Source organism: Castanea sativa, chromosome 3, assembly GCF_040712315.1.
Source record: "Castanea sativa cultivar Marrone di Chiusa Pesio chromosome 3, ASM4071231v1".
Classification (NCBI taxonomy): Eukaryota; Viridiplantae; Streptophyta; class Magnoliopsida; order Fagales; family Fagaceae; genus Castanea; species Castanea sativa.
The window spans coordinates 9589273-9613165 of NC_134015.1; the positions used below are offsets into that span (position 1 = coordinate 9589273).

Consider the following 23893-nt stretch of genomic DNA (forward strand, 5'->3'; position numbering starts at 1 on the left):
TTGTGAATTGGAGGTCATTCATTCGACCATTTACTTCCCCGAGGTACCTTTTTATTCGTTCATTCCTACAATCATAGCTCCCATTAACTTGACTGGCTACGATTTGAGAATCGGAGTAGACTACCGCCTTCCTAGCCCCAGCCGCTTTCGCAAGCTCCAATCCCGCCACCAGGGCCTCATACTCTGCTTCGTTGTTTGTAGTGGTGAACTCCAGACGGATCATGCATTCCATCTTATCTCCTTCCGGGGTGTGGAGTACGACCCCGACTCCTCCCGCATGCTTGTTGGAAGATCCGTCTGTGTGAATTCTCCATGTGGGCGTCTCTTCTGCCCCCTGCTCCTCAGGTGTAGTAAATTCCGCAATGAAGTCTGCCAGTATCTGCCCTTTTACAGCCGTTCGTGGCTGGTATCTCCTTCCGGGGTGTGGAGTACGACCCCGACTCCTCCCGCATGCTTGTTGGAAGATCCGTCTGTGTGAATTCTCCATGTGGGCGTCTCTTCGCCCTTTGCTCCTCGGTGTGTAGTAAATTCCGCAATGAAGTCCGCGCACCGCCCTTTTACCGTTCGTGGTCGGTATTGGATATCGTACTCACTCAGCTCGATAGCCCATAAAACCATCCGTCCTGCTGTCTCTGGGTTGCTCATTGCTCGTCGCAAGGGCCGATCCGTCAGACTTATGGTATGTGCTTGAAAATAGTGGCTTCGAGCTTTCGGCGCGCACAAGAACGAAAGCGAGTTTCTCCATGCGTGGATATCTTTCCTCTGCCCCTCTTAGCGCCCGGCTGATGAAGTACACGGGTTTTTGTATCTTTCCTTCCTCTCTAATGAGAGCTGCACTTACCGCTGCTGATGAGAAGGCAAGGTACAGGAACAATTCCTCCCCTGGTATGGACGGACTAAGCAATGGCGGGGCCGAGAGATATGCCTTCAACTCTTCAAATGCCCTTTGGCATTCGTCCGTCCACTCGAAAGATCTCTTTAGTGTTCTGAAGAAAGGGAGACACTTGTCTGTCACCCTTGATACGAACCTATTTAAGGCTGCTATCTTCCCTGTCAGGCTTTGCACTTCCTTCACCGTCCTCGGAGGAGATAGCTCCAAAATTGCTTTTACTTTCTCTGGGTTGACTTCAATGCCCCGTTGGGACACCATGAATCCCAAAAATTTTCCAACGGTAACTCCGAATGCGCATTTGCCTAGATTCAGCTTCATTTTATACGTCCGAAGAGTGTTGAAAGTCTCCTGGAGGTCCCTCAAATGATCGGACACCTTTGCGCTTTTCACCAACATATCATCTACGTAGACCTGGACGTTTCTGCCGATTTGGTGCGCGAACATTGTTCATCAAACGTTGATACGTGGCTCCTACGTTCTTGAGCCTGAACGGCATCACCTTGTAGCAAAAAAGCCCCTGGCTTGTCACAAATGATGTTTTCTCTTGATCAGCTTTATCCAATTTAATCTGATTATACCCTGAGAAGGAGTCCATGAAGCTCAACAGTTCATGTCTTGCGGTGGAGTCTACTAAGGTGTCAATGCGAGGGAGTGGGTAACTGTCTTTAGGGCATGCCCTATTCAGATCCATGAAGTCAACACACATTCTCCACTTCCCGTTTGATTTCTTGACCATTACCACATTGGCCAGCCAGTCAGGGTAATACACCTCCCTTATGAAGTTTGCTTCTCGTAGCTTCTACACTTCCTCTGCCATGGCTCGATCCCGTTCGGGGGCGAACACACGCTTCTTTTGTCGAACTGGAAGGAAAGAAGGTGATAAGTTCAATTTGTGAACTATGATTGTTGGATCTATTCCTGGCATGTCGTCATGGCTCCATGCAAACACGTCTTGGTTCTCTTTGAGGAATAACATGAGCGCATGTCGAACCGTTTGGTCGACTGAGGTTCCGATCCTGGTAGTCCGGTCGGGCCTTGAATCATCCAGTCGTACCTCTTCCAATTCCTCCACGGGTTTTGCTACTGTTCTTTGTTCCTCGATGTTCATCGCCTGCACATGGTCATCCATTTCCATCATAGCAACGTAACATTCCCGCGTAGCCACCTGATTTCCGCGCAGTTCCCCAACTCCGTACTTGGTGGGAAACTTGATCATCAGATGGTAAGTAGAGGTGACAGCCTTCCATGCATTGAGAGTGGGTCGTCCGAGTATGACATTATATGCTGAGGAGCAATCAACCACGAGAAAGGAAACATCCTTGATTATTTGCTGCGGGTAGTCTCCTACCGTCACCGCCAACGTGATGGATCCTAGAGGATAGACTCGGGAACCTCCAAAGCCAACGAGGGGCGTGGGTGCCGGGATCAAGCATTCTTTCGCGATCCCCATCTGCTAGAACGCGGGGTAGTAAAGGATATCTGCTGAGCTCCCGTTGTCCACCAAAACTCGATGGATGTTGAAGTCCCCTGCCTGTATACTAACCACGAGCGCGTCGTCATGGGGGTGGTGAAGGCGTCGGGCCTCCTCTTCCGAAAACTCGATGCTGGAGCCGTTCCGTCATGTTCCTTCTTGTGAAGAGCCAGTCGACTGGACGCTTTGTACCGTCCGTAAATAGGTTTTTCTAGCCTTTTTAGACGACCTCGTTGAAGTACTGCCCCCTATTATCATCCGTATGTCTGCTACCGGTGGTCTGAGACGTTCGTTTTCCCGTCTAGGATTCTGCTCCTGGGGTTGATCCGTTCTCTCCTTCCTCACGAACCTCTGCAACCTTCCTTGCCTGATAAGGGCCTCGATCTGTTGCTTCAGGTCATAACAGTCCGTCGTATCATGGCCGTGATCACGATGAAAATGGCAGTATCTATCTCTTGGCCTCTTGTTTGGATCTCCCTTCAACTTGCCCGGGAACGTCAAGGTTCCTTCATCTTTGATTTGCATTAACACCTGGTCAATTGGGGCTGTGAGGGGGGTGAAACTTGTAAACCTTCCCGAAGGTGGTTTGGATCTCCGGTCTTCTCGTCGGTCTCTGGTTCTTGCCATTTTTCGTCCATTGTCTGGTTTCGTATCTTCCTGTCTTTCCCTTTTTCTTGGCTTATAGTCGTCTCTGGCCAGCAAGACATTCTCCGCGTTCATATACTTCGTTGCCCTGTAGTACACGTCGGACATAGTTTTTGAGTCATTTTTGCATAGGGAGAACAAAAACTTACCGTTTCGCAGCCCTTTTGTGAATGCTGCTACTTGTATCTTATCATCTGCCTCGTCTATTGAGAGGGCTTCCTTGTTAAAACGGGCTATGTATGATCTTAAAGTCTCGTCTTCTCGTTACTTAATACTTAGTATACACGCAGTAGACTTCTTATGCCGATGACTTCCGATAAAATGTGATACGAACTGTGCGCCTAATTCCTTAAAAGCGCCACTGGAATTGGGTGTCAACCTACTGTACCAATCCCTCGCAGGTCCTTTCAGAGTGGTGAGAAAAGCCCTGCGCATGATTTCATCCGGTACACCCTGAAGATGCATTAGGGTTCTGAAAGACTCCAAGTGATCCAACGGGTCTTTGGATCCGTCGTAGTTCTCCACATGGGGCATGCGAAACTTTGGAGGAAGGGGGCATGAATTCACCAACGCTGTGAAAGGCGAATCCGTTCTATGGACTAGGTCGTCTAGGTTGCTGGATACCCGTCCTTTAAGGGCGTTCATCATCATATCCATGCGTTCCCTCATCTCTTGCATTTCGGCGGCTATGTGAGTCGACAAAGTGTCTGAGACAGATGGTCGATTGGTTTCTTGTCGCTTGGGTCTAGTTGGAGCGTTGCTGCCCTCAGGCCTTTCTGCGTTCCTTCCTTCCGGACTAGCGCCCTTCTAGTCTTCCTCTGGTGCACTTGGGTGCGCGGTCCTTTGTCGCAACTGTTCTTCCAGATCATGATTCTGCTTGGTGAGGCGCTCAACTGCCGCCGCAAGCGTTTGGACCTGCCTCTCTAGAGCGGTGGCGTGCGGTTCGTCGCCTAGATTGTTGTTCGTTGCCATCGATCGAGTGAGTACCATGCAACTCTTTGTCTCAGGAATAGAGCGAGGCTAAAGTAATCAAAAGATTTTCTATTCCCACAGACGGCGCCAACTGATGATGCCGAAAAATCACCAGTAAGTCGCAAGCACTCTACTCGCCAAAGCAACACTTGCAAAAGAGGGAAAAAAGAGGACCTAAAAGAGAGCACCGGTGTGGTGCCGGCCAAAAACCCTCCGAAGGTTAAGTTAGAGTTTTATTTTTCAACCCAAGAGTGCCAGAGTTGAGATAATTGTGCGTACCTTGCTTTGTGAGGGTTTTGGAGTATATATAGTAGCGTAGGGCCGAAATTCTCGCCTTAGTCAAGAAATCCTTTCCTTCTAGGAGAGTGACTCGTGGAATTTCGTATCTCTTAGAGTTCTTTTCCTTATATGAATCTTCAACCAAGGCTAACGTGTAACGCAAGAATTCTTCGTATACACGTTGGCGTGAATTACAATCAAGGCCACGTCATCTCCAATCATATAGTGTGATTTGAGGTATCCCGGAGAACGACGGGAGAAATTATATGCATGCACTCAACTCGTCCGTCCACTATGCATCCGTCCACCTTGGTCATATAACCCGTCACACTATCGTAGCGATTTCGTGACGGTACCGTCATGTTGGTTTTATCCCCTATCATATATATATATATATATATATATATATATATATATATATATATATATATTTCATTAATTCTTACTATACTCTCAAATAAAGGAATAAAATGGACATCATTTTTATGCAATTGTATTTTTTAAACAAAACGGATCTATTTAAATAATGTGACCTAAACAGTAAGAACATTCTAAAACCTCCATGTAATAGATATGGATATCAAAACAACATATTGTGCTAGTATTTATGGTTTGCTTACTCCTATCTCCTATTTGAAGCTAGGGGACGAAATAATAGTCACAGAGAAACAGTCATTGATCTATGTTTCTTTCTAAGTAAATTTGACTACTTCAAATGCCCTTTATTAGGTTAGGTTCCACACATCTGTCTTAATTAAAAGGGGGTGACAGATTTCACACCCTTTTCTTCAATGTGTGGTGGCTCTCTTATGGCTATTAATTTGACTTTTGCTCCATTATCCCACCAAATGCATTGATGATGATCACACCCTATGCTATGTCTTTTTTGATCAATCAATGCAAAAGTAATGTAGATCATTATTACGTACAAAGAAGACCTATGTGAATCTCGAATGCTTTCAAGAAAAGTAGTGTGTGTGTATATATATATATATGTTTTTTTTTTTTTTTAGGATCTAAAAGTAGTATATTTAATCCATAAGCCTGTACAAGAATATTTTGGTATAGTATTCTTGTAATATTTTGGTATATTTTGGTATAATATTCTTGTAATATTTGGAGTCCTCCAGTCCCAGTTCGCAAAAAGATCAAAGCTTTGGACCACCAAGTTTGTGAGACTTGCTTGAATACGCAATAGGGGAATAGGACATTACACCATGGTTCTGGGGACTCGTATATTGTCATTTCATTTTTGGTAAATCAATGAATGGGTTTTATTGATTTTCTATAGAATTTAAAGCTTTTGGTGACCTGAATCCTGATCAATCAATCCCACGATTGGTATGGAGTTAATACATCGCCTATATGGCTCTTGTAATTGGGTGTCTCATACTCTCTACACAAATAAATATTTGGCAATTTATGCTTGTGCAAATTTTGGGTACAATTTCATTAATAAATTTAATCATGAGGTTGTATATATTGACCTAAAAAAATAAAAATATTTAGTTAAATTTAATTGTTTTTGAGAAAAATAACACTATTTGTATTGCGTTAATTAATAAACCATGTGATTGAGTTTAATTTGTGTTGGGTTTGAGAGCCTAATTAAGGTAACATCAATGGCCTATGGAAGTTTAGAGTGTAATTGCAACTTGCAATGCACTGTGCACTTCAAAACATAGTAATGGCCACTTTTTAATCATTAGATGTTGTTATAACTTCAGTCAAACTTAACGAAAATTTAAATTTCTAATACACACTGAATTATATATAATATACACGATTTTTTTTTTGATATTTTTGTCAAAATTAATGAAAATTCTAAAAAATAGGAGATGACGTACTTATTAGTTATTACCGGTAGTTAAAAAGAAATAATGTCCAATTTTGAAAGTCAAAGGACAAATTAACCCTACAAATCAAATATGTGATAATCGGTTGAGTCATTGATACATAAGTTTTCAATCCAACAACATCTTACAACATTTTCTCAACAAACTAATGTATCAATTCACAATTAATCAAGATAAAATGTAATAAAATAGAAAGATTATTGCTACGTTTTATAATAAATCTTAGATAGTAAGTTGTTATTGACGGGTAAAAAAATAATATTATTAGTGAATTCATATTAGAATCAATAACACTTTATTACTTAAAATTTATTATAAAAATTATTTGTAAAAATATTATAAACATAGGATTATTCAATAAAACAACAATAAACATGGTGTTGTAAAAATAGTCGGATTTTGTTGTGCCTATCAACTTTCTCATGCTATATTTGATAAATATTCCTAATTTTCATCTACAAAATTATCAAGACAAAAAAAAACTTTCAAAAGAATATTAAATGTAATTTAAGTAGTCTGGTTGGGTTACTTGTTAACAAAAAATAAAAGATAAATAAAAAAACCGCTTTAACACAAGCTTGAAATTTTTGTAAGAATCCAACAGATTTGACCGGAAGTTATTCAACATAACTAGAAATCTCCATTATCTCTACCTTCGTACAAACGGACATATCCCACGTGGCGCGACCAGCACTGTCGGGAAGTCATAAAACGACACCGTTTGGACCTAAACGTGTTCAAACATTGACGCGGTAAATTTGAAATATAGTTGTTTTCAGTCAAAAATATTATTTTGATGCTACAATTTAGGGTCATTCTAGGATATTAGCAATTTTTTACTTACATTTTGTAAACAGTCAATTTGATCACTGTATTTTAATAATAGTCTAATTTTTTTTTTCAACTTGTTGTCAATTTAATCTATATTATTATAAATTTACAATCATTCTAAATCCAAATTTGACTTTATTTTAATTGTTAACTGATAAGTTGAAATTTGTGTTTGGTGAAATTGGTAAATTTAATTTGTATTTTTTGTGTTCCGTTGTACAAGTAAATTTGTGATTTGATGATAAGAACTAAATTGACAAAAACTTAAAAATAACATACACTAAATTAACTACTACTCAAATATAAGAATTAGGGCAAGGATTTGCTACAAATTAAGTTATAGCAACTCCTATAAAATGTACACGTGTCAAGTGGTAATTTGGTGAAAAATTCAATCTTAACAAATAAGTTTTCATTTAAATGACACGTGCATTTTTGCAAGAACTGCTTCAATTTTTTTTTTAGAGAGTTTCAACTTATGGTATCCACTCCCGATAATAACTCTTTATTATTAAACCAAAACACCAATTAATTTTTGATGTAGGTGGGGATTGCAACAAATCCTTAATATTTTTTATATTGGTCTTCGCATTTTTTCATGGTGGGGCTAGGTTAGATAAAGGATTTGCTGCAAGCTAAATTGTAGCAATTCCTGCAAAAATATATATGTCTTCATGCTTTAGATAGACACTATCCAGACTTATATTTAAATGAAAATTTTTTTGTCAAAATTGAAATTTTCACCAAATCACCATTTAACACATTTGTGCATTTTACAAAAGTTATTACAATTTTTTTAGAGAGTTTTAACTTGTATCGTATACTCCTGATGATAAATTTTTATCATCAGACAAAGTCACTAATCAATTTTTAATATAAACAGTAATTAAACTCCAAATCTCTTATTTAACCATTACAAATTTTACTAATGAATTTATCTTAAACCCACAAATTGCTATAACTTAGTTACAACAAATCCTTGCGGGTAAAAAATGTGGGACCAATATTTAATACGCTACGAGTTTTAACTTTTAAACAGAAACTCACATGGAGATCCCCGCCATGAAACAAATCCAGACAGTCCGCGTGGGGCAATCAGGACCCGGCCCTACCCAAAACTTTCAAAATACCAAAAATACCCTTCCCGTTCACTTCTCTCTCAAACTCACGCACCGACAACACAAATACTAAAAGAGACTAATAACACATTGAGAACTCTCTCTCTCTCTCTCTCTCTCTCTCTCTCTATGCCTCTCTCATTTCTGAGAGAGTCAAGACTCGGTACGGAACGCAATGGCGAGTATAGGGAAGACTCGGCTCGACTCGGGGTGGCTCGCGGCGAGGTCCACGGAGGTTAGCCTGAGTGGAACCCAGCTCACCACGACTCACCCTCCCTCCGGCCCCACCGCCCCTTGGTTAAACGCCGTCGTTCCCGGAACGTAAATTCTCTCTCTCTCTCTCTTCAATCGTATTTTCCTTTAATTATATTTATTTTTTTGGAATCCAAATAAGTATGAGTCACTCTTAGAAACTATTATTAATAAAAAAAACAAAATTGGAATGTTTAGGTCTCAGCATTTTTGTGTGTGATGCTCCCAAAATTGATTCGATATTGATTGAGTGTGTGTTGTGTTGGTGGTGTGCGGTGATTCTCACATCGGGCATATATGTACTTTTATTAATTGCCACAATGAGGCTTAATTCTAGTTCTTTTGGTATAGCGCAGATGTGGCTGGCGCTCTTTTTTTCTCCGGCCGTAACATTATGATTGAGTTCCTAAATCATGTTTATCAGTTCCATTTGAATTGAAATGAATGGATTGGATTTTGCCAAGTCATCAACATTTTAAATAAGCATGGGCCATTAACAATTTTGGTAGGAACTCAGTGGCCGCGGATTTTATATATGGGTTTTTGTGTGCAAACTGGTTTCTTGGAGTTTTGTATCACTGTATTTGTCATTAGCTTGAGTGCCATTAGTTTATCGAATCAAATGATTGGGGTATGGTATTTGTATATGTATTGGGTTCAAGTTATACTTGGTGTAACTTTTAATTATTGTTTTTTTTTATAGCTAATTTGAAACTATCATTGCACCGAAAACAAAATACCAGAGTTGATGTTACGCAGAGGATATTTAACAAAATAGATGCAAAGTTATTACAGAGGATAATACTAAAAGCCTTTGTCTTTAGAGCCCAATTTGCAAAAGCAGGTACTGTGTTGTTGCAATATTTTTGAACCCAGCTAATCTCACATTCCCCAGACATACAGATTGCTCTCTCACATCTTCAACGATAGGCCTTAAATCTGTTTGTAGGATCTATGCATAATTTGGCACCCCTCTCAATTATAACCTTGTTGAGATTTTCTTGCTTAGCTAATTGGGCTGCCCATCTAATTGTTTCTGCCTCTGCCACTTTCGGTTTATACTTTTTTATTTGCTTCACCATAACTTTTAACACTTCCCCATTCCAATTTTGAATAATCACAGCTAAGCATGCCCTGTCATTCCCCTACGCAGCATCACATTTGAGTTTATAGGATTCAGTTCTTCGCTTGCACCATTTCTTTCGTGGTGGGATATGTTATGACCTTGTTTCTCTTCACATATTGTTAAATAGGTTTCCCATAGCTTCTTCACTTTATGAGGAATATCTCTCAGGTGGATTCATTCTACATTAGATCACTCTGTTACGCAGCTTCCATATGAAGTCCATAGATACTGCTGTGAACAAGGTGAAATCTTCTCCTGGGATACATGCATCAAATGGTTCTTTAGAAGGGTCAACTTAAGTTTTCAACATATGAAGAGGGAGTCAGTCTGAAAGTAGTCAACTATAAAATTCCAGCCAGAGCTAAACTGCATAGAGGACAAGTTGTGTTTTCAAGTTCCAAAAAAGTTGTGCCACATTGGTAATACCCCCACAGCAACTCTCCACATTAACATTTTCAATTTCTTGTGAATTTTGAGCTTCCAAAACTGCCGTCCATGCAAAAAGGGAAACTCTCCTAGGAGTCTTGGACCTGCATATGGCTTTCCAAGGGAAAGGCATAGGAGGTGACCCTTGTAAAGTCTCATAAAATGATCGCACAGTGAACTCCCCATTCTCTTTACCTTCCATCTCATCCTATCACTCCCCTCCCTGGTCCTATCACATATTTAGCTAAATTATTTTGTCAGGCTTGGGAAATCTCCTAGGAATTTTCCATATGACATCACATGCTTTATCATCAAACAATCTTGAGATTAGCCCTTCATTCCATCCCTGCCCGTTTGTTCCAAAAAGATTTGATGCCACCATGGTTATTCTAGGAACATCACCATTTGTAGGTTTTGGCTTAAAATTCTCAATCCATGGGATCCATGGATCCTGCCATACATTGATGCTTAAAACATCGCCTACCATATAACAAGCCCCATTATTAATAATATCTCTTGTGCTTTCAATCTCCTTCCATATCTGCGAGGCTCTTCTTTGTTTGCCTCCCTTTAGCCAATCTGAGTTATGGGAATAATTACCGAGTAGCACCTTAACATAAAGGCTATCTTTGTTCAAAGCCACCATCCAGCCTAAGCTTTGCAAGCATCGCCAGGTTAAAATGTTTGATTCTATATGCCAAATTGTAATTATTCTTACGACTTACAAAACCTAATGTCCTTTTATTGTTAGAGTATTTTGTCAAACCCAGTATTGGGTTATGTGTACTTTTAACTGTCATGCTCATCAAATATCAAGAGGATAAAAAATTAAAAAAATTGTTTTTTTTTTTGTGTGTAAATTCTTCATAGATATAGTTTTTTAAGGGGTCTTTGTGACGTATATTAGTAAATGGGTGGGTTTATGGATTGGATATTAAATGACATCTGATTGATATGAATTTGGCATGCATGATAAATAAGTTATTAAGTGGTGTGACTTATGTTAAAGGAATTGAGCCCAATCCTATATGTATACTGTTTCATTGAAATGCATGAAATTATGTAAATCTTACATATAAGAACCAAGATGTAAGTAATGGGTTGGATTGGTTAAACTTATTGGATATTGTAAGTTATGTGTTGGGTAGGGTAGGAAGAATGCATTTCAGCTTGACATTTCAAAAATTCTAACAATACATTTTGGTTTCTACCCAACTCATCACAATTTTTGATGAAGTAAAAAATGTGTTGGCCAGGGTAGGAACCAAATGTATTGTTGGAATTTTTGAAATGTGAAGCCATGTGTATCAATGTAGTCTTGTGTGCTTGTAAGATTAAATTATATGAAGAATTTGAATGAGATTTAGGTCTCAAATTTGTGTATTTGAGTAGGTCTTTTTTTTTTTGTTGCACGGAGTTCTTTTGTACCATATTTGGCATAAATTTTACAGTGATGGATTCTAGTGATAGTTGTAATTGCAAAAAATTGGTCTTGTATTTCACTAAAATTCATGAAATTATCTAAATCTTGCCAATAGAAACAAAAAAGTAAATAATGTGTTGAATTGGTTACACTTATTTAGTTTTGTCATTTGTGTTTGGTTACCTACAACACGACATGTATGGTGGTAATTATTGATATGTGAAGCGTTGCATATTGCCTTACAATTAGAAAATCAGATTATGTTAAGAAATTGAATGAGGTTCATTAGTTGTTCGACACAAACTGTCAAGCATGAAGTTAAATGACCAGTGTACTATTCTTCTGTTTGCTGTGTTGAGCATGGGATATAGCTGCTCAAGTTGCCTCATAAACATTTACTTTGGAATTAGGAGGTCATATTTTACTTGCACTCCCTGCTGGTCTATTGTTTATTTATGGCTCTATTAATTATAATTGTAAAGTTTTTGTTCTATAACATCCGCTACTTATGCCTCTGTTGATCATACTTGTAGAAATTATTTTTCAATAACATTCACATTGTTCATAGAAACAAAGGTTGGCAAGTGTTGTATCTATATATACTCATGATTATGTTATAGCTGTTGGGAGACTTTGGGGGCAGAAAAAGAAAATGAAAGTTGTATTTTTAAATCAGTCAAGGCTAATGGTGATTTGATTGACAGTGTTTTGGCAACTTTGGCGGAGAACAAAGTCGTTCCTGATCCTTTCTATGGGCTGCAAAATGAGACAATCATAGATATTGCTGATTCTGGGAGAGAGTATTACACGTTCTGGTTTTTTACAACTTTTCAGAGTAAGCTGGTATGAAATTTATTAACATGAAATATGTTCTTGAGATTTTATACTTATTGAAATGATTTTCATGTCAATTTTTATGAAATTGTAAGATTTCCTTTGGTTGCATTCCTTATAAATTCAACTTGACTGTGTGTATTCCTGCCGACCTTATGTGAACTATTTTCTTGTAATTTGTCAGTACTTGGGTAGCTGGTCAGTGTTATTGGGTCAGATTTTAACCAAACGATAGTCTGAAAATTTTTATTTTTCTGGAAATTGCCAATGCCGTTTGAGCCAAAAGGCACCTCCAACACCCACAAGTATGGGTGGTGAGTGAGGTTGGGGTTTCAAATCCCCTTGGGTACATGAGTAACTTACCAAGAAAAAAAAAAGTAATAGAAAAAAAAAGATAAAAAATTCTTGAAATTGTTATCTGGTTTTGACATTTCAAATTGTGTTGAAATTTGTCAAACTTGTCTTGAAGCTGGCAGTTCCTAAGCCTTTCTACTTCTCAGTGTCAAATTTGATCCCCCCCCCAACACACACACTCCAAAAAAAAGAAAAAGAAAAATGAGAAAAGGTCCTAATTGCTTGTCCTTTTGCAGTCAGGAAATCAGCACCTGGATCTGAATTTTCGTGGAATCAATTATTCTGCAGAAGTCTATTTAAATGGGCACAAAAAGGTCATGCCAAAGGGGATGTTTCGGAGGCATTCTCTCGATGTCACTGATATTTTGCATCCTGATGGTCAAAACTTGCTTGCTGTTCTTGTTCACCCGCCAGATCATCCTGGGAGAATTCCCCCTAAGGGAGGGCAAGGTGGTGACCATGAGGTTTATAGCTAAATTCAAAACCTATTTAATTTATAGATTATTTAATTTTAGAATTACACTTATGATTTGGATGTCATGTGAGTGGAGTGATGAAGTAAAATTCTAAATTTTGATATGCTTGGAAGATCTAACAATAATGTGTTTTCATTGTAGATTGGAAAAGATGTTGCCACACAATATGTTCAGGGTTGGGATTGGATGGCTCCTATAAGGTGACTACTTTTGTTACCTTTGATCGTGGTTTTTTTTATTTTATTTTTGATAAGTAATAGACTTCATTGAAATTGAAAAAGGACGAAAAGAAAAAAAGAAAAAAAAGGGCACACATGCAGTGTGTTAAGAGACAACAAAGAGAAAATCTAACCAGTAATGAAGGTACAAAAATCAAGCATGTCAGGTAGAGACATGAAGGTAACAAAACCCGAAGCATTTGCCCATTCTAACAAAGTATGAAGCTTCAACTCATGAATCGACCTTTCATCCCCTTCCAAAGTACGAGTATTCCTCTCCATCCATATGACCTACATAAGGCAATGAGGGATCATACTCCAAAGAACTTAGTTTTGAGTCTACAATTCCTGCCTGACCAACTTGCTATAAGTTCCACAACACCACATAGCATGACCCAATGATTGTGGTTAATTTTTTTCCACAATGATATTGTTATCTCCAGTTTCGTGTTGGAAAATGAGAGACAGTAAATGCATATTGATAAGAAATTATTTGAAATTTCCTGTTAGAACCAAAATGAGACAGGTAACTGTCTACAGATATTTGAAACATATTTTTAGTGAATAGTGTCAGTGTGATAAATCATTGAGAGATCAGTTATACAGTGGAGAATTATTCGGTTGAAAATGGATCACAAGTATAAGAATAATTCTTCTGTAGTTTTTTTGTTCTTTTTGAGAAGTAATGCAATTCTTATTGATATAAAACATTGAGTTACCCAACTATACACGGAGTATACAATAGAAGACCATACAATCAATCACACAGAGTACACGAATCTATCAAATCAATACCAGAACATAAAGACAGACTAGGCAAAACTGACACCCAATTTAGCAAAGTTCTATAGAAAATGAATTTGAGATCAGCTATGGTTCTCTCTATGTCCTCAAAACTCCCATTGTTCCTCTCCCTCCATATAAACCACATCAAAAATTGGGGGGCAGCCATTCACAACTGACCATTCCGATAACTGCGCTCTTATGTAGTTTATGCAGCTCATTCATGGCAGTTCTGCATTTGAGTGAAAAAGAAGAATTATGAGAACAAATGTAAAGGTGTCTTGGTATTAAAAAGGACCAGTGCACTGGTGAACTGCTGAAGGTAAGTTTAGAGATTAGCTGTGAGCATGGATGGACTTACTAGTCAGGAATTTTAAGGGACACACAATCTTGTTAACTAAGTTTGACTTGGAAGAACAAAATATAGAAATATAATATAGTGTATAAAGTGAGTGGATATCAACTTCAGGACAGTTTTCCATTTCTAATTTAGATGCTTGATCTTTGTAATTTTCATAAATAATTGTTGTTGTATCTGTTGCATACTTCCCTTACAACTGGGTTGCACCTCTGCTATTTATGAATTATTTACTCATTAAAAAAAGGGTTTTGAAAGGGAAAGTTACATGATGCCGGAACTTCTGTATGCATCCTTCCATGATAAAGGAAAGGAAATCCTATGTACATTCACTTCTTTTTGTGTCTTTTGCATTAAAGAATGTGTTTTCGTCCTATTGTAACCCATCCATATGTTCCATTGCCAGTTGAATGAACCATATATTCATAGAATATATCAAAGCAAAATAATTCTGTTTCTAAGTACTTGACATTTGTACGATTACAGGGATAGGAACACTGGCATATGGGATGAGGTGTCTGTATCAATAACCGGGGTGAGTTATATTGCATAACTTCCTTCCATAACAATAGACATGCGATAAAATATCATGTTAATGACATTTGGAACTTTTAAATCAATGCAGTAGTGTAAACATTAATAGTACCCTCATAAGCTGTACTTATGCATGGTTATGAAACATGTAGTGTTGATTTCTTCTGTAGTTCCTTATTAACTTTTATTTGTGGTCATGCAATTCTTTCTGATTAGAATTTCAATATTTAATGGTGCTTTTGTTCCTTCGGGAGAATTGTTTTATGCTTTTGTAATTAGATAATTCAGATACTGATGCTTTATTATTTGATGCAGCCAGTGAATATAATTGATCCCCACCTGGTTTCATCATTTTTTGACGATTACAAGAGGGTATATTTGCATGCTACAACAGAGTTAGAAAATAGAAGTGCCTGGGTTGCTGAGTGTTCTTTGAATATCCAAGTAACAACGGGAGTTGAGGGAAACATTTGTTTAGTTGAGCATCTTCAGACTCAACACTTGTCAATCCCTGCTGGATCACAAGTGCAATATACATTTCCTGAGGTCAGTGATAGCATTCATTTTTATGTGAATTTTACATAGAATAGTCTTCTATCTTTCAGCTTGCCACTCTTTCTTAAGCCATTCAAAATTTAAGGTACTCTTGTTTTACTACAAAGTTATCAACCATTAAGAGCAAACTTCTTTTATTCATAGTATCTTTAGCACAATTTTAAGTCTATGCCCCATTGGATTGCCCCCATATGGAAAATCAAAAAACAAGATAAGACCGGCAAACTTATAAAAAAAAAGTATGGAAAATAAAAAAACAAGATAAGACTGGCAAACTTATAAAAAAAAATTAGACCGGCTTGGAGTTAATGTTTAGGATCTAGGCTATGTGAGCTATCTACATCCTTCTTCCCAATTGAGGTGAAGAAGACTTATCGACTTATTCTAGCATCTTATGCAACCTATAATACTTATCATTGAAGTCTATTTATTAATACATTCCTCCTCATGCTTCTGAAACTTGGCATACCCTCTCTTTTTTACTCAAGTTCTTGTTCTTCTTTTGTCAGCTAAAGGATTGTTTTGGATTCTACCCATTATATATGCTCTTAGGTCTTATCTATTTGATGTATAGAATTTACTGTAGTGATAGTGGTTCACCTTGTTTTACACACACACACACACACACACACATCTGTCAGCTGCCAGATTTTTGCTAGAGCACGTCTTAAAGCTGAACTATTGTTGGCCTCTGCAGTTTTTCTTGTTAATCTGTGTGTAGACTGTCTGACACTCATATATTCTGCTTATGATTCGGTTGTTGAAGTTAGATTTTTTTTTTTCCTTCTCAATATCTTACAAAATCATACAATAGTATTGTACATTTAGGTAATGGGCTTCCTTCTCAATTCATTTCATTGATATTGTACATTACCATTTGTTAGAATTATGGTTAAGTGATTAAATTCACCATTTCACAAAAGCTTAGCTTTTGGGAGAATCGGTAATTTATCATGGTATCATAGCAAGAGGTTTTGAATATGATACCTGTCTCCTCCACTCTACCTCCTATTTAAAAATCATATCCTAAGTATGGATTAAACTAAGGACTTCCTACTTTGATACCGTGTTAAATTACTGATTGTCCCAGATGCTTAAGCTTTTGGAGAGTTAGTAATATAATCAGAGCAGGAGACTCTGAGTTCAATCCTTGACTTTACTATACCCCCATTTAATATATTAAAAATCCGACGTGTTGAGTCTCCTCTTATTAATGGGAAGTTTAGGCCTACACGTGAGAAGGAGTGTTAGAATTATGTTTTAGTGATTAAATTCACCATTTCCTAAAAGCGTAACTTTTGGGAGAATCGGTAATTTATCAATATTAAAAAGAGGTGAAAGCATAAAAGACCCCCTCCACACCCAAGTTAAAAAATTTCATACTGCGCCTGAAGAATAGAAGGAATATAGTCTTGTTACTTATCCCTGCCTGGAATTATCCAAAATGGTATCAAGAGATGTGTAATTTCTGATTACTTAGCATTTGGAGCATCCGATTATTATGGATTCAAATATGTTGCATTTTTATCTAGTTTTAGGCTCTCCAATACTTCTGTAGGTGATAATGGTATGAATTTGCAGCTTTTCTTCTACAAGCCCGACTTATGGTGGCCGAATGGTATGGGAAAACAATCCTTGTACAATGTTCATATTACTGTTGATGTAAAGGGATATGGAGAGTCTGATGCTTGGAGCCATCTGTTTGGCTTCCGAAAAATTGAGAGCCATATTGATAGCGCCACGGGTGGAAGGTATTGCTTTATATGCCTTCTAGGACATTTTACATAGATTTTTATTTTGATATTATGATATATAGTCTATAAATTTTTGCTTTACAGGTTGTTCAAGGTCAATGGACAGCCTATTTTTATCCGTGGTGGTAATTGGATATTGTCAGATGGGTTACTACGTCTTTCAAAGGAACGTTATGAAACAGACATCAAGTTTCATGCTGATATGAATTTTAATATGATCCGTTGTTGGGGTGGTGGATTGGCTGAGAGGCCAGAATTTTATCATTATTGTGATATTTATGGACTTCTGGTGATCTCTCTCTCTCTCTCTCTCTATATATATATATGCATGTGTGAACAATTATGGAGGGTGTATGCAAAAATAGAAATAGAAGTATCGAACAAACAACCACAGAGGGAACATAGAGATAGAGATTTACATGGTTCAACTTTAGGCATATGTTCATGGGCGGCATTGAGGATAACTACAATAATAGCACAAAGCATTTGCAAACCCAAACGCAAATACACCTAATGAGCTCTTTCTTACTACAAAGTTGGTTTGGTGACTTGTTGTGGAGACTACCCAACCAAATAGGACTAGGCAGTACTATTCTCTTTCTCGCACACAACAGGAAGAGGAAAAACAAACCATACCAAAGTCAGCAACTGTTCTTAGTGCATGTGTGAGGGTTGAGTTCCACATCAAGAGAAAAAGCAATGAAAGTGAGCAGTTGATGGACATAGTTGGGTCTAAAACCTTTGGCTTAAGCTTTTGGGTTTGAATGGTACCCCAATATGAATGGTGGACCCTAGGAACACTTCTCAACCCAACAAATTGTCATTAGAGTTATGGTTTTGTTTGTTTGTTTAGACTCCTTAAAACATATTAGTTTAACCTAATTAATTGACCAAGTAGAAACTTAGGTTGATAATTCAGATCTAGGTTAAACAATAATAAATCATATCATGCGCCGAAAAGTAAATAACATAATGATATGATGACTCAGGAAAACCAATGAAACTAACCGTTTCAAGGTAAAAATCTGGAGGGGATTTGACTTAGCTATCCTCAAGGTAAAAAGATTCACTATGATAGAATGGAAGTTCACAATAGATTTAAACCCTAAATCTAAAGCTACCTCTTGTAGAACTTACTAACACGACTATGTACAGCTTCGACTCCACGGGCTCTTCTATCTTGAATCTTCAGAACATAGAATCTCTTGTTTGTGACTTTGAGATCCCACTCAAAGGTTTCAGACCACGATTAGTAGTTGATCTTTATGCAACAACTTGTTTCCACTAGTTCTTGATTGTAGATCTCGTTCCAGTAGGCATTTGTAGAGTTAGAAGGTTACAAAACCTCACAAATCTTACATGAGTAACTCACAAGTCTTCAAGACGGCACTGAAAATGTAGTTAGGGTTTATCCTTTTATACCTAGAAGTATTGGACTGAAACCCTAAATGTTTACGTTTTCGCAGGCTTGGGCTTGATTTAAATTTTGTAGAACTGACTTTCTGTGATTTTCGATCGGTCGAATCTAATTTTCGATCAGTCGAGCTTCACAAAACTTGAACTCTTCTTTTTGCAGCTTGAATGTTATTGAACTTTGATCTGTACAATCTTGAGCAATGTCTAACACCTAATTTAGACATGTTTTTGTTCTTGGTTTGCCAACATATATAAAATAAGAATCTAAACATTTAGTCCTAAATATTTAGAACCTAACAGGTTCAACTTTCAGTTTGAAATTTTGAATTAGTGGCTTGGTTTTGATGCAGTTCGAGTGAATTTGGTTCTTACTGCACTTGGTGCAACTCTTGTATCTGTAAAACTTTGGATTTGTGAAAGATTCACACGCAATGGGAAGCTAGGTTAATGTGGTAGAGGATCACATGGGAGGGAAAGATCTAGGTTGCGTTTGCCATTGGCTGAAAAATGTATATTTTTTTTACTATTTAGTTCATTTTTGCTACTATTCATGGGTTTTATTGCACTTTTTGATACTATTCATGCGTTCCACTGTACTATTTCAGCTAACTTTTAGTTTTATTTACAGTACTTTCAACAAAAAGTTTTCATTTTCAGCTAAATAAACTGTTCCCAAATGGACTCCTATTGTGAGTGCATGTGTGAGGGTTGAGTGTATTGAGAAAAAGTAAAGAAAGTGAAGAGATGTTATATATAGTTGGGCGCTAACCAATTGGATGAAACTTTTGAGTTAGAATGATGTCCCAATATGTATATCAATGGGAGGTAATCTGGACCTCTCGAGAACCACTCTTCTTAACAGAAAAAAGCTAACTATCAGTGGGATATAGTCCCAAGTGGCACATGTTATGTGGACCTCTTATTCAAACTACACTAGCACTGAATGTGTGCGTGCGCACATATCTATTTAGGTGTGTGCGCATATAGTAAGATTGGGACAAATTCTGGAACATCAAAGTTTTCAGATTCGCCAAAATTTGTAGGCTTTATACTTAGGGTATTGTCACAGGATTTTTGCAGTGTAGGATGCTGTGCTAAGAAAGTTTTGTAGAGAGTTTCATAGCTGAAAAAAGCTAACAACTATAATCTGCAGTACTTATTTTACTTGATCTTTGTAATTTTGGTTCTTGATTTTTTCCCCTTTAGTACATTTCCACTGTACTTGGGTTGGCTATGATTATTAATAATATTTTTTCTTGTTGCCTATCAAAAAATAAAAACTGCAGTACTTTCCCGAGAATGATGGTAATCTTGTAACTATATAAGTTGATGGTATGTTAATCACTGAAATCAGTCCCATGATGAAAATTACCATAAATTTATGGTATTGTTGATTTTTATAATGCTTCTCCACAAAGCTTTTACCTAAACTGTAGAGTACTGACAAAGTGGCAATAGTGTGTCACAAGCAAACTTTATTTCCCTTTTCTTAAGTGTCAAAAGTTGATTTAAAAACAAGCATAATTGATGTTGTGGGAAAATTTTAAGACATGAGCAAGACTATGCTTGTGAGAAAATTCTTTATTTTCTTTGGTACAACTCAACACTGCTTGATTTCTAATTTCTCAGGTCAGCTACTTGGTTTATTATCATTATCATTTGACCTTGACCTCTATTTCAGGCTACACACTGTGTTAGACAATTGTCTATTTTATCTTTTCTGACTACCTCTGCCTTAGACCTTATGTATTTCTAGCCACCTCTTGTTCCCAAATGCTTTAAAACTTAAATAAAGAACTCCTTACTAGTCAGCACAGTGGTCTTTGTTTACATAATTAAAAACTGTCTTAATCAAATTTTCTATATCTTGTCCTCAAAGTTATGTCTAGATTTTAGTGAATGCATTCATTCTGTATTCTATCTTTTATTGCCATTATCAATGATTTAACTAAATTACTTAGCATAATGGCTTTGTTGAGTTCAGTTGTATATTTTAATTGCAATTAACCTATTTCAGCATTGTTTTTCTCAAAAAATTTAGTTGACATTGTCTACTGTTTGGTATGTTGCAGTAGGAGTCTTGGTACTTTTAATTTTGGCACACTTGGTAATTTTGTAAGTGAAGCTTTAAAATGTCACTACCAGAGTGAATTCTGCATTGCATCATTTTGAATGTTTCATCCTCTTCAGGCCCAAACCTGTCTACAAGGTTAAATATGGCTTGAGGCTAACCAAACCTAAGGATTCTAATATGCTACTTTGGATTTAATATTCTAAGTTATTGTACGATTAAATTACTCTAGTATAACTTGGTCCATATGGCTAATATGATTTTTGTAGGTTTGGGAAGAGTTTTGGATTACTGGAGATGTTGACGGACGGGGTGACCCGGTATCAAATCCAAATGGTCCCCAGGATCATGATCTTTTCTTGATATGTGCAAGAGACACTGTCAAGCTTCTAAGGAACCATCCAAGTCTTGCTCTTTGGGTAGGAGGAAATGAGCAAGTTCCACCAGATGACATCAACAAAGCTTTGAACAATGACCTGAGACTCCATCCTTATTTTGAAAACTCCAATGAAATCAGCAAATCTTCTGAAGATTTATCTGCAGTGTCAAAAGATCCTAGCCAATATCTTGATGGTACACGTGTTTACATCCAAGGATCCTTGTGGGATGGGTTTGCAGATGGAAAGGGGGGCTTCACTGATGGCCCTTATGAAATCCAAAATCCTGAAGCATTTTTTAAAAATGACTTCTACAGCCATGGATTCAATCCTGAGGTTGGTTCTGTTGGAATGCCTGTTGCAGAGACTATCAGAGCAACTATGCCTCAAGAAGGCTGGCAGATTCCGTTGTTTAAGAAGCTTCCAAATGGCTACACGGAAGAAGTTCCAAACCCCATATGGGAATACCATAAATACATTCCCTATTCAAAGCCAAAAAAATGTGTTGATCAGATTGAACTTTATGGAACCCCAAAGGATCTTGATGATTTTTGTTTAAAGGTGAATCAAATTTTTCCATAGCAATTCTAGATGCCTTTTGCATTTTTTTTTTCTTTTTTTGTGGTGACCTAACTTGAAATGATCATCAGGCTCAACTGGCAAACTACATTCAATATAGAGCTCTGCTGGAGGGCTGGACTTCCCGTATGTGGAGTAAATACACTGGCGTCCTGATTTGGAAGACACAGAACCCTTGGACTGGTCTTAGAGGTCAATTTTATGATCATCTGCTAGACCAAACGGCAGGTTTCTATGGCTGTCGCTGTGCTGCAGAACCAATCCATGTCCAGCTGAATCTGGCTACATATTTTATAGAGGTAATTTCTACACTAGTAAGAGTTATAATTCATGAGTTTGGATTGGATTTTGAAATTCAATGAATATTTAATATCTGATGAAGTGTTTTCATAGAACACTTATTGAGCCTGAATAATCTTTTGAATTCAATGAAACTGATATTTTCTTTTTGACAGAGCAAAATAAAAGGTTAATAAAAAAATTCTTGCAAATATGCTCGTAGCTGATTTTGTTTTTTGTTTTTTTATGTGTGGGTTGACAAGACCAGAGGGGTGGCTGTAATCCTTAAGTTTGTGTTTCTTAAACTAAAGAATATTTCAGAAGAGGGCATATATGAAACTAATGCATTTTACTAGAAGACATTCTTCGTACTTGATGCTATTTAAAATAGTCCCATCCGCAGATGGGATGTAACTTCACAATTGTTTTCTGATCCTGCCATAAGCAGGTTGTCAATACTACGTCTGATGAACTATCCAACATAGCTATTGAAGCCTCGGTCTGGGATCTAGAAGGTACATGTCCGTACTACAAAGTTTTTGAAAATCTCTCTGCTCCAGCCAAAAAAACAGTACCCATAGTTGAGATGAAGTATCCAAAGTCTAAAAACCCAAAGCCGGTCTTCTTCCTTCTCCTCAAACTCTACCGCACATCAGACTTTGGTATTTTATCTAGGAACTTTTACTGGTTGCATCTTTCTGGTGGAGATTACAAGCTTCTGGAGCCATACAGAAGGAAAAAAATACCCCTCAAGATTGCATCCAAGGTTTTCATCAAAGGGTCCACTTATGAAATTGAAATGCATGTTGAAAATGTGGACAAGAAAGCTGACTCTAGAAGTTTAACATATATGAACAATTTCACAGCCAAGCAAGGTAATGGTGATTTGGATATGGCCTCAGTGGAACCTGCAGCTAGTGGGACAGACGAAAAAAATGAGGTTGGTTTGTTCCAAAGGATTTTCAGAAGTTTCACAAAGGAAAATGGTAGTTTGAAGGTTACCGAAGTAAACGGGGCCGATGTAGGAGTTGCTTTCTTCCTTCACTTTTCTGTTCATGCGTTGAAGACAGACCACAAGGAAGGAGAGGACACAAGAATTCTTCCTGTTCATTACTCGGACAACTATTTCTCGCTGGTGCCTGGAGAGGTTATGCCCATTAAGATCACTTTTAAGGTCCCTCCGGGTGTCACGCCACGAGTTACACTTCATGGTTGGAATTACCATGGTGGGCATACTGTCCATTGAACTGGGTAAAGAATACTCTTTTAATTTTGTTCGCAACCTTGTGGAAGTATAAAATCTATTGAGGTCAAGTTTTACAGAGGAAATCATTAGCACAAGTTCCTGGAATGCTGGAAATATACTTAATTGTCCTGTTTTTCTCTGAGAAACATTTGTCACTTAAAGTTTCACCAATGATACCGGGAATGAAGCAGCTAAACAAATTGAGAGAACCTTCCAAATTTCTACCAATGTTATCTAGTTCTTCTTAGGTGAAATACCTTCAAATTTATAATATATGGTGTTGGTGTTAACTCCATATGTAAATAATTTGCAGATATGGACCTTTTTATCATTTGCTTGCTTTTTATGTGTTTTCTCAGTACTTTATGTCATTATATGTCTTGATTGAGGGAGTGATGGAATGAAAGAAAGATACAGAGGGAGTGAAATTCTCAACTTGATTTCGCTTACTCCTGGCTGTCGTGTTATTTGGATCCCTAGGCAAATGAAGCAGCTCACTCTCTAGCTAAGGGGTCCTTTTTTAACAATGTTTGCGGGTCTTTTGATGTAGGTTTTGGCCCTTCATGTTTTGAGCTTATCATTAAGGATGAGGCTCTTGTTTCCTCTTTGTAATTTTGTCTTTGTTTTGTGAATAAAATTTCATGTTCATAAAAAAAAAGAAAAAAAAAAAAAGAAATATACAGAGAGGAAGGGTGTTTATTCAATTAAAAGTTAAAACTATACAAATAAGAAGCTGCCTTTCACAGATTAAATTGGATTGGCTTTGTA

The 23893-nt window shown here is 37.4% G+C and overlaps 1 protein-coding gene across 1 annotated transcript; it reads left to right on the forward strand.

Moving 5' to 3' along the window:
• Positions 1-8137: 8137 nt before the first annotated feature.
• On the forward strand, positions 8138-23572 carry LOC142627682 (mannosylglycoprotein endo-beta-mannosidase). Its single transcript, XM_075801548.1, has 11 exons — positions 8138-8385; positions 11996-12134; positions 12716-12943; positions 13097-13155; positions 14801-14849; positions 15164-15394; positions 16985-17154; positions 17242-17446; positions 20914-21582; positions 21672-21899; positions 22328-23572. Exons 1-11 carry the CDS (start codon positions 8240-8242, stop codon positions 23123-23125), a joined length of 2922 nt encoding a protein of 973 aa, XP_075657663.1. The 5' UTR covers positions 8138-8239; the 3' UTR covers positions 23126-23572.
• Positions 23573-23893: the final 321 nt, after the last annotated feature.

Coding starts and splice junctions, on each gene's coding strand:
- LOC142627682 (XM_075801548.1), top strand. CDS start 8,240: ATGGCGAGTATAGGGAAGACTCGGCTCGACTCGGGGTGGCTCGCGGCG. Junction 12,944..13,096: donor GGCAAGGTGGTGACCATGAG/GTTTATAGCTAA, acceptor TTTTCATTGTAG/ATTGGAAAAGATGTTGCCAC. Junction 13,156..14,800: donor GATTGGATGGCTCCTATAAG/GTGACTACTTTT, acceptor GTACGATTACAG/GGATAGGAACACTGGCATAT.